General features: G+C 37.3%; 1 protein-coding gene across 1 annotated transcript; it reads right to left on the reverse strand.

Annotated features, from left to right (window-relative positions):
* Positions 1–3498: 3498 nt before the first annotated feature.
* On the reverse strand, positions 3499–15504 carry pcgf1 (polycomb group ring finger 1). The gene is made up of 9 exons (XM_085366529.1): positions 15418–15504; positions 11565–11670; positions 11268–11420; positions 10961–11032; positions 7995–8097; positions 7747–7792; positions 5072–5158; positions 3845–3925; positions 3499–3563 (listed from the first exon to the last, which is right to left on the reverse strand). Exons 1-9 carry the CDS (start codon positions 15502–15504, stop codon positions 3513–3515), a joined length of 786 nt encoding a protein of 261 aa, XP_085222655.1. The 3' UTR covers positions 3499–3512.
* Between the last annotated feature and the right edge of the window lie 1292 nt (positions 15505–16796).

Raw genomic sequence — 16796 nt, forward strand, 5'->3', positions numbered from 1 at the left:
ATCAAAAAAAAAAGAAGGTGAAACTGAGGGAAAACTAAAGGGCTTGTTAGGACCGAGTTTTTTCTTCTCTTCTTTTGGGCGGGCAGATAAACACAGCAGACTGGCAAACACAATAGAAGTAATCGGCTGGAATCGTGGAGGTTGAAAAGTCAAGTAGGCCTTTTATTATAAAGACACTCTGGCAGCAGGAACAACGCAGGGGATGGAGCCTTAAATAAAAGTCAGTGTAAAATGGATAAAGCTCCCAATAGGATTAACCTCCTGATAAAGCTACAACATTCTCTTTATAAATAACACTTCAATTCATTGTGATTTTTACTGAGCTTATAACAACCGCTTTAATTATTAATCAGATAAATCTCTACAATCCTTTATTTTTTTTGTTACAAAGTATCAATTTCATTAATTAAAACTTGGTTTAGAAATAATAATTAACATGTTTAATTGAATTGCTGTATGAATAGCTGTTTTTCTTTGTATGGTAACGTGTACCATCTATTTGACTCTTTTCTTCAAATTGACTTTAAAACACAGATGGTCCTGTGCATCAAGAGACAGCAGGCACTTGGCTTTCAAAGTCACTGGGTCACGTTTAGATGCACATTTATAATTTAGTATAAAGAGGACCAAAAAACCCAGAGACAACCTGTAATGTGGTTAAAAGCTCCAACAGAGAACTGGAAACATATATTTTGGCGTGAAGGTCACAGCTTTAGAAGATTATCGTTTTGTTTGCAACATAAGAGTACCCTGAAGAGACATCCTCAAGGGTGGAAAATCACGTGTGTGTTTGTTGGGGAGGGGGGGATTTTTTTTTTTTTTTATAGTAACGTTTAGATGTTATCAAGCTTAATGTAAAAAACATGGTAAATACTTTTTTCCCTCAAGCTCCACCATGAGAAATTCCAGTGATTCTTTACTCAACAGCTGCCTTACTACAGCTTACTGACCTCCACACTTGGAAAATTGTTTTCCCCTTGATGAAGACGAGGATTTCTTCAATATGAACTCTAAAGTTATTTCTAACCTTTGCCCTTTAAGACACATGAACACTGATGTCTGTCCACATCTAGCACAGAACAAAAATATCCTAGATGTTATCTATGCAATATTACACAACTGTTAAACATTTACTGTTATTTTTTTTCTTAATATAAATGTCCAAAAAAGATCTTTAAGAAACCCATCGAGCAGCCCAGCAAACTGTTGCTTAAATGGTTTGGCAGCAACACCACAGCGTACTTAGAAAGAGTAGAGACAGAAGGCTTGTATGTATTATCAGATCATGTCAGGTTATCAGAGACTTTGCTTTCACTCAGGACAAGATCGCACACATCAAAGCTAGTCCGATAACTGAAAAGCACCAAGTGTGCCATCTAGTGCCCATCTGGGAGGATTCGCTTTGCAAGAAGGGCAAAACAGCCACAGAATGTGACAGAGATAAAACTCAGTGCAAAGATAAAACTCCCTCAGTTTTCCCCAAAAGCCATGTGGAAAAATATCCATGTGTTATAGAAAGAAGGGGGGGGGAGGAAAGGAGGTGGTTTTACATTCTGTTATTCCAAAGAGAAAATTCACTGGACTCACTGAACAATATGAAGGTCACCATAAGAAGCGCTGCAGTGACTCTGAAAACAGCAGTTCGGTTGAAACGGGGGAGCTTTCTAAAGCACTTATCTCCAGTTTGGGATGTGAACCACAGATTTGTAACAGAGTGTGGGAGCATGGTGCTTCATAGATAGGGGCATTTATCAGGTATGCAGGACCTAATGAAAACTTTTGCTGGTTTCAGGGATTGTTTGAGACCATATAATCTCAGGATGCGTCGCCACAAATTTCGTGATTTTTAAAAATCTGTATATTGCAGGAATCCTAACTTATGAGTTGAAATGTTTAACTGCTAAGAAAAAACAACAACAACAACAAAAAGTTGTAACTAAGTGACTTTGAGGACAAACACTTTAAGGTTCAGACTTTTTATATTACTGAATTACTTCGCAATTTTCCTGACCTGCTTTGTAAATAAAAGCAAACAATTCATGTGGATGACTGGAAAACACACACACACACACACACACACACACACACACACACACACACACACACACACACACAGTTGCATAAGCAGTGAGCTTAAATGTGCATGTAGGGATAATGCTGAGTAATCTACACACTGACATGTTTACAGAGAACTACCATGCAGGGGAGGGATAGTAGTTGTTTCCAAGGCGCTGAATATCGCTCAGATTACAGTAAGGTCAATTATAAAAATGGAAAAGACATGGCATGGCTGTAAATCTAGCCTGAGCAGGCCTGTGAGAGAGGAAACCAAGTGGTCTGTGTCAACACAGAAGCAGCTACATGGCTGAGATAGGAGACGCATATTCACACTTCCTAATATTAGGAGTCACAGGTTTCTGACTGGACAAAAAAACTACTGCTGTGGGGCGTGGGCGACTATTAAAACCACGATCTTTGAAACAATCATACACCCAACTTTTCTGTGAGAGGCCCCAGAAAAACTGAAAATGCAAAAACCAGTGTGAAATGTGCTGCGCTCTGCAAACAAACTTAGAAGATGTTTTATTTCAGAGATAAACTACCTGCAGAAGCATGAACAGTTTTCTCATGGAAGATGGGGAAATAGTCCAGATGTGTAAAGCATGGCAGACGTATTCGGGGCTGTATCTGCAGCCAAAACAGATTTTACTTTAATCATGAAAGTGGGGAAAAAAGCTAAGGAATCTGATTTTGTTTTTCACATTTGATCTTTATATCTTCTGCACATCATTTATTTTGCTAGTAGTCATTTAAAGTTTAAAACTTAAACTAAAAAAAAAAAGAAATCATGAAAAACATCCAATAACTTCATGGCAAAACAAGTAATGATTATATATTTTTAATGTAAACATAGGAAAATAATTTGTGTTCAATTTTGAAATTAAACGAAACACTGCACTCACAGTGCCAACACATGGCTGCAGTTAAGCTATTTGTTGACAAGTTTTAATAATAAGGCACACAACCCCCCCTCCAAAAAAACCCAACCCCCCCATAAATAATATGGTTTCACAACTGCAGCCGTAACCTCACTAATGATTATGGATTTGTACGCAGGGAAAAGAAAATCCACTGCTGAGTGGATTTTCTTCATTGCCAACTGGATCATAACTCACACGTACTGAATAACTTATTGCAGCTTTTATCAAGATATTAAATCAAACTGCAATGAGCACCAATCTCTTTGTATTCTGTCCACAACCCTCCATTCAGCCTGTCAGGTGATGTGTACAATAAATAATGAATTAGACACCGAGAACCTTTTGCGTATGCAGGCCTTATGCTGATGGAAACATCTACCCAGTCATTAACACAAGCTCATTTTTTCCATTTAAAATTTTATTTTCAAAAATACAAAACAAGGAAAATAAGTATATGTACACAAACACTATTAAAATAGAATATGTATTGTACAAAATATGTACAGCTTTTGTCCAACTGAAAAACAAGTCCTATCTGTTCCTTTTGTCCTTGATGGTGTAGTGAAGAACTAATGGCTGGGCCTAAAGGGAAAAGATATTGCAGTATTTAAAGTGAGATATACATAACCATACACATCTTGCACAGATAACGCAAAACCTATCCCACTACTTCCAGACTGTGTTTTATTCAATTGAAACAGATTGTTTTAACAGTTATTTTTCAAGCTATGACTGGAATTTTTTATTATACATCTTAAAACTTTCTCCTTATTTACCAACTGAATTCTAGTACAAAGGAATTGTTCAGGTGTAAAGAAATGTGTGGCATTTATCTGTGCTAGCTGACAGTGGGTGCACTGTACCTTGCCAAACCAGTGTGAGAGCCATAACCGCTTCATGGTCATGTGATCTGGCAGAAACTCGTTATTGAACAGCATCTGGACCTGTAGGGAGGCCATACAAACAGATGTGAAGAAAAACTTGATATAGACTTCTATTACTTCTTTCTTCACTGAAAACATGACTGGGCAGCTTGCGTTAATGACACTGCTACTGTCATGGACTAAACTACTTTATTCTGAATTTTTTAAATGGAATTTGTCCCTGAGAGACCTTAATGAAAACAAAAACAACCCAAAAACATAATAGCACATTTGTTTGACCAGTGTGTCCAGGCTTTATTAAGTCTATATGTGATGGAAAGAATACAAATCTATTTTGATCCTTTTGTAGCACACATGAGGAAAATACAGCCTGAGAGCTGGAACTGACAGAGCAAGTCAGCTAAGGTCCTAACAGTAAAACACTATACTAATGTTATTATTACTGCATATAATACAGCCCTCTTTGGAAGATTAACCAACATTTTAATTAGCTTTTTTTTTTCTGTCTGAGAATCTAAAACCTATCTCAGTGAAACACAAGAAAACAAAATGGGCAAGAAAGAACAGACAAAGATAAACACAGAAATGGCTTATGTTATGAATGCGCCACAATGACACCCGCAAACAAAACATTCAAGTAAGGACGAGCAGAAACATTAATAGGTAGAGTTGTGATTTATAATGTAAAGATAAAATGATCTTAATGGAAATTAAATTAAGTCCGACTTAACCATTTTGACACAAATAAAGGTAAACAGTAAGTTCTTTACTTCTTAAACAAGGATGCAGCTTTATTGTGTCTGTTGGGTTTACCAAGATGTGACACAGTTTAACACATTTAAACTGAAACATGTGGTATGTCGTTAATTATTAGTAGCGCAAATGCAAACAGGAAAAAAGCCCTTTAAGGTATGTAGTCCTGGGGTGAAATTCTAGCTATTATTAGAGAAATTCACTGGATTTTTTGGTCTGAAATCGACAAACATGTCTAATAAAGATTAAAAATTAATTGTAATTAAGGGCCAGGATAAGTTGAACCTGTAAAAAATAAGCATGAGGGATCAAGAGTGGGGTTGGTTAGACAGATCAATTATTTTACACAGTAATTAAAACAAATAACTTTTTATATCAGGGAAGAACAAAAATGCTGGGAAATAATATTGTAATGTTACAGTTTGATGAGATAAAAGAGTATGGCTGACTTACCTGGTGTTTTTCTACGTTTAATCGATGACAAAGCACTTTCCGTAGGTGCCTCACTTCTGCTCGAACAGAACAGCGAACAAACTTCTGCTGCAGAGATAAAGTCAAACAGTGCACTGTAAAACTTCAGACAAGCAATATAATGAGTCATTAACATGTTCAAACTGAAAATAATTCAAATAAATTATGGCCAGCTGCACATTTATTTTACTGCATAGCCTCCTATAACCCCAGGGGAGATGTTCAGGGACTGTTCTTGTTTATTCTGAAGGTAAATATGTCAAATTTATACCTTTTTCTTAAAAAAAAACAACTGTAAAACTGATAAACTGGGCTCAGTTAAACTTCTGGACTTTAACACTCACACTTTGTATTGATGGAGGAACTGTTGCAGGGTTGAGTCAAAGTTTTATACCAATAGTTATAAAAAGTATTTATAGATTTGTCTGTAAAGCTAGAAAAGCACGCCTCTGTCTTAACAGTGGTCTTAAATTTTGTCCTTAAAATAATAAAATGTTTATAATATCAACATTTGTACAGTCTCACCCACTCTAACCGTGTTTTGTTACAAAAGCACATTTCAAGTATTAAGGAAATATAAACTAAGATAAATTAGATGGGAGTGAAACACCAGGGTGTGGCTTATTCGTGTTACAATTAGATTTACAGTGAAGAAAAATTCTGCTTCCTGCTCGACATTTTCCAGTCCCGACTGACTTATTCGACACTCTTAAGCCACGGTGCTAAACTTACTTATCCCCACGAAAGCAGGGTGAGTTTTACTGTTCTTTTTGTAGAACTCAGAAATTTGCTTTAATTATTTCACGTCTCAGTAAAAAAAAACAAAAACAACGCAGACTACGACTGCAAATGCAGAGTAGTGAGAAAGTGGTCAGGGTGAAGTACAACTCTCAAAGCCCAAATCTGCCTTATTATGAAATTGAACCCATGCAAAATCAAAATTAACTCTCCCAATCAAACTCCTCTTAAGTGGAAGAGTTTAGGAAATGGGCATGGCTTTGGAATCACATGAACGTCTGTGAAACAATGGTGCCCTCTGCTGGAGAAACAAGTCATTGCACTTTTGATGATTTACAGCAGCGGTCCCCAACCCCGGGGCCACGAGAGTTGAGGCTTGGCTGTGAAATTTATGGGTTTTGTCATCATTTTTTATCGTTAACTCGGTTTACCCGGGTCTTTTCCTGTGTGTTATGAATAAATCTTTTTTTTTTGTACCAGTACTGGTTTTATTTTGTTATATTTATCTGCGACACCTGAAAGGCCGGCCCGTCACATAAACCGATCCGTGGCACAAAAAAGGTTGGGGACCGATGATGTACAGCATGTTTGGATTAAATGGATCCCCTAATAATCCTTATACCCAACCTGAACTGGACAATAAGTTCCATTTTACTTTGTACTTATCTGTCCTTCAATAAATTTGTCAATCAAAATTAACCCATTAAACCAAAATATGGAAATGTTTAGTAGGCAACATTTCCACCAATATATTTTTCTTTTTTCCATGTTTCATATTGTCAAAATACTGTGCAATAGACATTTGGCTGCTACATTTCGTTAATGAGTATATTTCATTGCTTACTTATATATTCTGTATTTATATATGTATAATAATAATAATACATTTTATTTAAGAAAGTGCCTTTCAAAACACTCAAGGACATTGTACACAACCAAAAACAACAACAAACATAACAATTATGTATGTATAAATTTAAATATATATGTATATATTTAAAATTTGTTGTTGTAATGTACAGAAGCAAAAGTAGAAAAAAAAACTGTCTGTCCAAATATATATGGACCTGTCTATATACAGTACGCTGAGTACAAGTTTTGGCTTTCCAGCAAAAGGAAATCCCCTGAAACGAAATAAGAACATTTCACCATTTCTGTAAGTGTGGGTTTCAATTTACTGCATAAAATAATAGTTTTTTGCTTGTAAAGTTGAGCATTCCAGGTTTGAGAAACACTGTCCGAAATATATATAGAGCAAAGATCCATTGAAGCCATTCTAGTAGCAGCCTTCATTTTCCATGAATCCAAACGGTTTGGCCCAAAGAATAGATGACATAACAACGAGTAAGCGGTTGTGCACTTAGAGAGCAAAAACTTGACAAGTATACATTAATAGATCTGGTCCCCAAAGCAATTTAAAACAATGTATTAGTTCCAACTATTTAATGATACACTTCTTTGTGATGTTTGATCTAACACAGCTTGTTTGACATAAGGACCTCAACACTAACCACTGCTAACATTACCCAACAGCTTAAGCCTCCGCTTTCAATACGTGGGCCAAAGATACTACGAAAATCCAGTTATTGAGAAAGAAGCAGTTTGGTTGGGAAATAAAGAATGATTATATGCCTCACTGGTGTATTTCTCCCACTTATCCCTGTCTCTCTGTGAGTGTGATGTTTCATCAACAGCCAGACAAACCAGACCTTCTATGTCCGCACTTGTCACTGTGCCATGTATTTGCTGTACAGTTAAGTGTGGAAATAACTTGTAAAAGCTTCAAAAAAATGTGCCCCGGAGACATGTTTGAAAGAGGCCACTTTAAAAGCAATAATAAACACTTAACAATCTCACAAAGTAAAAAGACTTGCTGATGTACGTTTATGGTACTCTATCAGGGCTTATTAGTGACTTACCTGAAGAGTAAGCTTTGTTTTATCTTTTTTTTCAGCTAGTGATGAACTGAAACACAAGAAATAAAGAGCTTTGAAACATGCATGCTTTGTTAAAACAGGTTTATCTTGAACCTCATAGCTTACAACATGCAGACTAATATAATCACCTTCATATTTACATTCTATCAGCCTTATCTCAAATAAATATTTTATTAAAGTACACACAGATCACTTTAAGATAATCCATTACAGGCAAAAGTACAGCCTACCTTAACCTTTCTAAACACAGTGAAACCTGCTCGTCGTATCTGTAGAAGTGAGCTTTTGAGTGGTCAAAGCTTGTGTAAGGTACTGTAGCATCTGGTACACCATCTAGACATAAAAAAGACAATCACAGCAAAAATTGGAGTGTTGAAATGTGCTGCAGTAAATGTCTCAGAGTTGATTTTAAGCCTCAAAGTGTGATTTAAACACTTTCTGACTTAAATTGTACTCAATGTTGGAGTTATTTGACAAAATGTATCCCATCATTGTTGATTTAACTCTTAAAAGAGAAAATTCCAAATTCTGAAACTCTGCACAGAGGTTGGTTAAAAATGTTAACTCTGTCATCAGTTAACTTAATAGCTTTAACTCTGTATAGAGTTCATTTTGAACTCAAGTTAAGCCCAGCCCTCCCAGACACCCCCAGTGCGGACATTTTTCTTCATCAGTTGGAGCCTCATGGAAGAACAGTACTGATTTTGCACCTGCATGCAGTTCTACAGGGTAAGTAGAACTTACAAAGATAGTTAGAAACTGGTGCTATAAAATGTATTTTGTGCATTTAAAAGATTTAAACAAAGAAAATATGCTAGCTATTGGCGCTGGCAATAAAGAGTTAACGCAAACTGTTAACAGCCTCTAACTATCTATCTATGTTACAGATCACATTCAAGCTGTTAGTGATGAAAAAAACCAAAGTAAACTGTTCAGGCTGGCATTAATGCCCCTCTATTGTTCGATGTTTTGTGGAATTTGACATGCAGTTTGACATCAAAAGAACTGCAAAAAAAATAAAGGCAACGTGCTGTTAACAGTATTCACCGATCATGGTGAGATACACTAAAAAGTATAATCAAGCACTTTATATTCAATTGAACAAATTATTTGACATTTTCCTTTTCTTTAGTGTTTCCTGACCTGTCTTCTGCTTCTGAGTTGCCTGACTCCAACTCAAGCTTCAGCTCACGTGCCTCAACTATAATCGTAGATGAGGTCCCATGCAAGAGATGCAGAGTTAACAATACTGCTGCAGTATTTGCTAAACAGGTTGCTACAAAGCTTGACACTTGTGCTTTGTTTTTTCCTCTCAAGTTCCTAGAAAGATTCCTTATTGCCAGGTTTTTCCTCAATGTTCATTTTTCTCTTTTTGTTTGTTTTTTCATTTTTAATAGTTAATTGAAACTGTCTTAGGAAGTAAGTTTGGTGGTGACCAAGTAAATACAGGAATACCAAGCAACAAACACCACGAAGGATGCCACAAGATGACAAATGGTTAACATACTTGTGGCTCACATGACTGATAGTCATGGGTATGTATTCAGTGTATGTTGTGTTCTTTATAGTTGTGCCAAATAAATGCATACTAACTGACTAAATTTAAAAAACTTTAAAATTTCTTGTGTATCTCTAAAAATTGATCTACTTTTTACAACTTTCAACTTTAACTTTCCCTGTTTTCATTGTAAAACAGATCAGTACATTTGATGAAATTGTATTAATTTTGTGTCTTTTCATCTTCAGCCTTTAAACAAGAAATGTCATCGCTGTTGTTGTTGTTACATCTCCTTCCACCACCACCAGGAGGACAAAGGTCCAAAAATCAGCACAAGTGATGCAAGTCAGAGACTTGTAGTCTTTCATAAGGTAATTATATCATGAAATTTCAATAATATGTCTTTGAGCAATCTCTTCTATATTTATTTATTTATTTCTGTATTTGGACATCATTTCTGTGAATAATTTTCAGTTTCCTTATGTCAACCCCAGTCATGCTGCAGTCTGGAAGAGCATCTCTGCAATTGATGCTCTTCCAGAGGAGGTATGGTTGGCAACCATACCTCCTCGCTGTCAGGCATCAGAAGAGCAAGACTGACACCTTCTACATCACAATGGATAAGCATCTCACATTCCATGCCAGGCAGCCACTCACTTGGAGCATTTGATGAACTTTTCAAAGCACACTTTGTGTTTAATTTGTCCCAAGAAAATATAAAGCTGGACTTGTTATTTCCAGTGCAGTTGAAGAAGACCTGCCTGTCTTTTGCCAAACAAGTGATTTACTTTTGGTTGAGATGTCATCTTTTTATGGGAAACATGTTGTTTACAGAGTGTTTTGATAACCATCTATATGCATTCAGAGTTGTACATACTGAGGAGAGATGCATAGTGAAAATGTCAAAAATAAAGTTTTATAAACCTTTCGATATGCAAAGGTCATACAATGTTTCAGATTAGACAGTCTACATTGTACCCTCTTAACAATTTTTAGATGACAAAATAAATGTCCTTTTTGGGAAAATTTATTGTGTGCAATATAATTCTTTCTCAGAATTTAATTTTAACACTTTCCAGTGTAGAAAGCCTGATACTATAGGGAGTGAAGCCAACACTAACCAGAAGGTTAAAAACTATCTCAGCAGAGTCACTTATTCAGTCTCTAAAGTGTTACTTTAACTCTGTTTTGAGAGTTAAAACATGAACTCTGGCACAGTGTTAAATATTTTAACTATTTCAAAAATGTTGATTTAACTCTAAAGAGTGTGGAGCTATATAAACCCTGAAAAAGTGTTGAAAATGACTCTGTGGGAGTTCATTTAACACTGGTCTTTTTGCTGTGTGCAGTTTGACTCAGGGCAGACAATCACCACCTCTGTCACTAACTGACTATGGTGCTCAGGACTTGCAAAAAAGCATAAATGCTTGAAATTTGATGATAACCTTGAAAAAGAATTTGCAGCTGTGGCCAGTGTGGCATAATTCTGTCCAGTATATCAGCCAAAAGGTAAGATTTGTGTTATTAAGATAAACATCAGTCTCATAGTCACTCATTAACTAATTCAAAACCACTGCATTATTTGATAACAGCTTGGTCAATATGGCATGATTTGCATTCAACCAATTAATGCACTGGATTCCAGATAGTGTCTTTTTGTATAATGCTGACAGATGCAAGAATAAAATGAAGACTTACCATCTCCAGCAGGTTGAATGACTCTCTCTAATCCACGTGACTGATAAAATTCCTTTATTCTTTTGTCTTCACCTAAGCAAACACAACAAAGGATTTTACTAAGAAAATCATTCAAATGTGAAAGGCAGCAACTCATAAGAACAGCCTACATCACTTAAAAACTTCATTCTGTTAAAGGATGCTTTCATTTGGTTATTACTCCAGCATTCACTTGCTTGGCAGGTGCAAAACAAGCACACGTGCCTTGAAAAACTAACCGACTCCAACTATAACTAGCAAATAGTAGAGAGCAGTTTTGTTTACATACTTTCTTGTAATCCAGGCACCAGTTTGTAGACAATGTCTTGCATCACTCGATCCAATTTGAGGTTGAGTAACGGCTGCGTTTCATGAATTTTGATGTTGCACATTGGACAATATTTGCTTGTTTGCAAATACTTTACGATACAACTTTTACAGACTGTAGAGGAAAAAAAGAAACAGAGATATTTTCTTCACATTATGCTGATAACAGACAGTTTAATAGTGCCTGTGAAATGGCATTAAGGCTGTTGGCAGCAAATGATATTAGAATAAATGATCATTTGGCTCTGTTAACACTCACAGGTGTGTAAACACTCTGTTATTGTTGTGGCATCTATGAAGTAGCCTGCACAAAGGTAGCAGACAATGTGTTCGTTCAGGTCCTTGATCTTCAACTTCACTTCCTCCTGTGGAGACAAAAACAAAGTGTTTTGACAAGCTGGCTACTTTGTTAGGTGGAACTGCTTGTTTACACAAATATCTAGCAGGTCATATGGCAGCAACACGAAATTTAGGCATGCAGACATGGTCAACAGAGCCTGCTAAATTTAAACCCCAGTATCAGAATGGAGGGGAAAAATGACTTGAAGTGATTTTCAATATGGCATGGTTCTTGTTGCCAAAAGGACTGGACTGAGTATTTTGCTACTCTATTGGGATTTTCACACACAAACATCTCTAGGGTTTATAGACAATGTTCCCAAAAAGAGAAAATGCCTCAGACTGCTTTGACAACGAATCACTCATGAAACCAAGGTATGCAGAAGAGCATCTCTGAACATGTCAAACCTTGAAGCAGATGGGCTACACCAACAGATGGCCACACTGGTGCCACTATTTTCAGCTAAGAGCAGGATATAAAACTGGACATTGTGTAACTAACACAAAAGCATGGATCCATCCTGCCTTGTATCAATGGTTTAGGCTGGATGTGGTCCAGTAGGAAAAGGCCCTATGTCACAAAGTACAAATCTTTGCTTATTATGTATTAGAGCTGGGCGATATGAGATTTTTTCATATCACGATATGTTTTTTTCATTTCAGGCGATAACGATATCTATCACGATATAAGCCAAATAACTATATTTGTAAGATTTAAATGTGCCGTTGCTCACAAGTAAAATGTGAAATAATCAGCAGCTTGTTTTGATTTAAATATTTATTTCTCATAATAAGTTCAACAGGGTAGATGTACTTAAGGAACATGAGACTTTTTCAGATAAATAAAGGCAAATATTGCAAACTACACAAAAGGCAGCCGCTAAAGCGTTTAAGTTTCAAAATAGAACAAACGAAACAGACTACTAAATTGTCAATTCCACTTAGAAACAAAATATTAATTCTAAAAATAAATCTTAGTTTGTTTTACAGAAGAACAGACAAAACTGACTAACTTTTGTCAATATCAAATAAACTGAGAACTAAAAGGAAATTCTCAATCTCTCCTTGTTGTATAGCTTATCTTTTCAAACAGTTTTAACAGTTACTTTAGTCTGACAAAAGCCGAATGACGAATTAGCGCTTCCATTCAGAGACTGAGGCCATGTCCACACGTACACGGGTATTTTTGAAAACTGAGATTTTCCGTTTTCGTTTTAAAAAATAATCCCGTCCACACATAAAGGGAGAAATGAAGGAAAACGCTGCTATGAACATGCCAAAGCAGCAGGTGGCGCTAGATTCCTAACCGTGCCGATATGCTGGCCAATCAGAAGTCTAGAAGCCTCGGTGGGAAAAAGTAAACAAAGCTGGGGCATAGAAGCAGAACCGAGTCGTATGTGCGGAGGGACAGTAACTGTGTGTATATGTAAGCATTTAAACACTGCAGAGAGTAGAATTAACAGTAACAGTATTGTAGAAATTCATTTCACCGAAACAATAACGTGGCGCACAGTGTGACGCATGCACCAGTTTATTGTATTTCCAGACTTGTTTTCGGCACAATTTACAGTGCACGCTACTCTGTTTTTGTCAGACTTGAAATAGCCGAAATACCTTCCCACTACGGAACTTCTATGGCTCTTCCGTTCGACAATCTCTCCGGCATTGGAACCATCATCTGTTTTCTCTTCGGTCACGCTCGGTTGATTTTTCTAGTCGGCACACTCATTTCCTCCATTACGCGCTGGCTCCATTACCCGCTGGCTGCTTCCCAAACAAACACACGTGCGGCTTGGCACTTGTGCTGTACGTAACAAGTCAAGCGACGTGACGCTGCGGCTGTGATTGGTTCGGCTCTGCGCTACTTAATTTGGATTGGCTGACCTTTTTTTTTAAGAGTACAAGAGCGGCGAGGTCTATCGCGATAGCTTAATTTCTCTATCGAGTAAAAGTTATATCGCGATACATATCGTTATCGTTCTATCGCCCAGCTCTATTATGTATGTATGAATTGTGTCATTTATGGGAAATATTTAAAGTCAAAATAAAAGTACATAAAACTGTAAAGATTCTTACAAAAACACTGCTTTTATGCATTTATGTCACAACATTGATGTCTAATTTCTTTGAATGTAATGGTTATTGTGATACCCGTAGTAGAATTATACTTACAAAACAGTAAGGGTATAATTCCAGTGAAAACACTGCTGTGAAATATAGCCAAAGTCAAAGGGCACATGGCCAGTGTTTAACAAAACAAATAAACCACTGATTCATTTGAGTTGTTGGTCTGATGAAGGCTGTTCCATAGTTTAGGCACTACATGTACAAAAATCAAAATTATGATTGCCTCTGGATTTAAACTAAGAACATGGAAAAATAGGGAACAGCTTATAAGCCTTGATGAGATGAGAGAAGGACTGCTGGCAAAAGCAAGCAAAAGGCCATAAAAAGAAACTCTGCATTTAAATAACAAGAGCTATGGATGAAGGCACTATCAAACTAGAAAGCTTACTTAAAAATCTGAATGAGCTGGGATTTTCACAAGATAAAGGTAACAGACTATTAAGGACAACTTTGTAGTGCAGTGTATTCCCCTCTTTCTAAAGGAACAACAGAGACCAAATTAAAATGTCCCCTACAGCACAATTCCTGTGGAGTCATAGTATGCGGTCACTGCAAAGGTCGAGCATTCTGACTTGTACTGTTTTTATATCCATGCGCACAATGGGCCTTTGAATGGTGATTCTGCACTTAAGCCCAGTTGATCTACATACAGTTTTTGTGGGTTTTGCTATATTTTTAGCAGACATTTTTTTTAAAGTTTCAGAAAATTTAATATTTAAAAAACTTAGAAAGGTGCAGTACTGAAGATTTTCTTTGGAATGGAAAAGGCTCTTTAGTGGGTGCCATTTTTTTTAAATGTATGAAAACTCGGAGTTTAAAGCTGAATTTAACAAGAACTTTTTTATAACTCATCCCTGTAGACAAGTGTCTGTGTTTTGCTCAAGTAGTCAAACATGAAAACGGGTTTGTCCAGCTCAGAGAGGTGCTGCGCTAAGCTGACCCTGACCTTTGACCTCTGTGGGAAAGACCCACGAACCGAACAAAAACAAAAGAAAGTTTTCCTACTAGTGGCGCCGGTGAATATTGATACAAAACATGGGTTAAACTGAAACAAAGGGGGACATTTTAATAGAAAAGTGGAATGATGTTTGTCACGTTTTTGCACAGATTTGGTGGAAACTACGGGCAGCATCGCGATGAAACATTGAAAATCGAGTAAAAGCAACGAAGCGTTCTCTTACTAACAACTGCGTACGATCAAATCAACCACAAACCAACAGCAGTTCGAAACGAGAGCCGTTACTTCATTACACAACGAGAAAGAACCCACGGAGTGCAACGATCGTTACCGCCCCACTTCACTCACACAAGGCTTGAATTAAATGTAAATAAACAAAAAAACCAAACTTGAACTGAGAATAAGTGCTAAATGTGTGCTCTGGAAAAAGCAAAATAACAGTTAGTTGAAAAGGTTTCAGCACGCTGCTCTACAAAACAACACGATCGCACTCATGCCCTCTACGCATGCTCAAGCACGTCTCTCCTCGCAGCGCTTCAGCAGCATCGCTCTCCTCTCTCTCCATCAGCGCCGCGGAGGCGACAACGATCTGCCGCTAATACGTGGGATTAAGTCCCCCTTGCTACACTTCGACGCTCGGTACCTTCCCCCCTCTGTGAGGACGAGCTCAAGTAACACCAATACTCACCTCGTTTCGCAGTGGGTCCAGTTTGTAAACGGACTGTAGCTGATTTCGTAGCCGCATCGCTATGGCCATCGGACCTTGCTCCGCCATCTTTGGGACTTATGCTAAGTTCCGGGTAAACCGGAAGTGGCTGTGGTGGTGTTAAGTTGAGGCGGGGAGCTGCGAAATGAAATAGGAGAAAAACGAATTTTAAATAAGGACAATAAAAGAATAATGACTTAAAGAACGAGTGGGAGCAAACGCCGATTTTTTCCCCAATGGAAACATAAAAAAACCCACAATTGTTATGAAAAAAATATTATTTAAATAAGGGCGTGAGAGTGTGGGAAAAGGCTTAAAAACTAAAGATAATACTAAATAGATAATAAAATGGTGAAATACGTGGCTGAAACTAAATTAGTCATCTGTTAGCTAAACTGTCAGAAAGACGTGTACGCTCACTGGCAACTTTATTAAGTACACTTTTTAGTACCAAATTGGACTCCCTTTAACCTTCGGAACGGCCTTAACTCTTTTTGTCTGAGTCAATATGATACTGGAAACATTAGAAATTAGAGATCTTAGAGACTGTTGTACATACTGACATAATAACATCTGAGAGTTGCCGCAGATTTGTGAGCTGCACATTCTTAGTGTTACTCTCCCATTCCACCTAATTTTATTAGTGCTTTTGGATTAAGATTTAGTAATAGTGGAGTCCATATGGGTACAGTTACATCAACAGTATTCAGGAAGGCTGGGACATTTATATTGTGTTTAATTGGTATTAAGGAGGTTAAGGTTTGCCTAGAAAATATCCCTCACAGCATTACACCACTACTACCAGCCTGAACCATTGATACAATGGCAGATCAATGCTTTCATGTTGTTTATGCCAAATTCTGACTCTACCATCTCAATTGAGACTTAATTTCTCAGTTGAGTTCAATTCACCTCATCAGGCCAGGCAACATTATTCCATTCCATTATTCTGTTGTCCAGTTTTGGTGAGTCCATGCATATCGTAGCCTCAGTTTCCTGTTCTTAGCTAACAGGGGTGACACCTGGTGTGGTGTTCTGCTGCTGTAGCCTAACTGCTTTAAGTTTTGATGTGCTGTGCATTCAGAGATACATACCTTTGTTGTAGCAAATGGTTATTTGAGTCACTGTTTCCTTCCCATCAACTCAGCATTCTCCTTTGGCCTCTGACATTTTCACCCAGAGAATTCCCACTCACTGGATATTTTCTCTTTTTTAGACCATCCATCCATTCGCTTCCACTTATCCTTTTCAGGGTTGCGGGGGGCGCTGGAGCCTATCCCAGCTGTCATAGGGCGAGAGGCGGGGTACACCCTGGACAGGTCGCCAGTCTGTCGCAGGGCTACAGACTTTTTTTCTTTTTC

The sequence above is a fragment of the Diplotaxodon limnothrissa genome, linkage group LG2 (genome assembly GCF_057381915.1).
Source record: "Diplotaxodon limnothrissa isolate DT_005_m linkage group LG2, D_limnothrissa_male_GT1.1, whole genome shotgun sequence".
NCBI lineage: Eukaryota > Metazoa > Chordata > Actinopteri > Cichliformes > Cichlidae > Diplotaxodon > Diplotaxodon limnothrissa.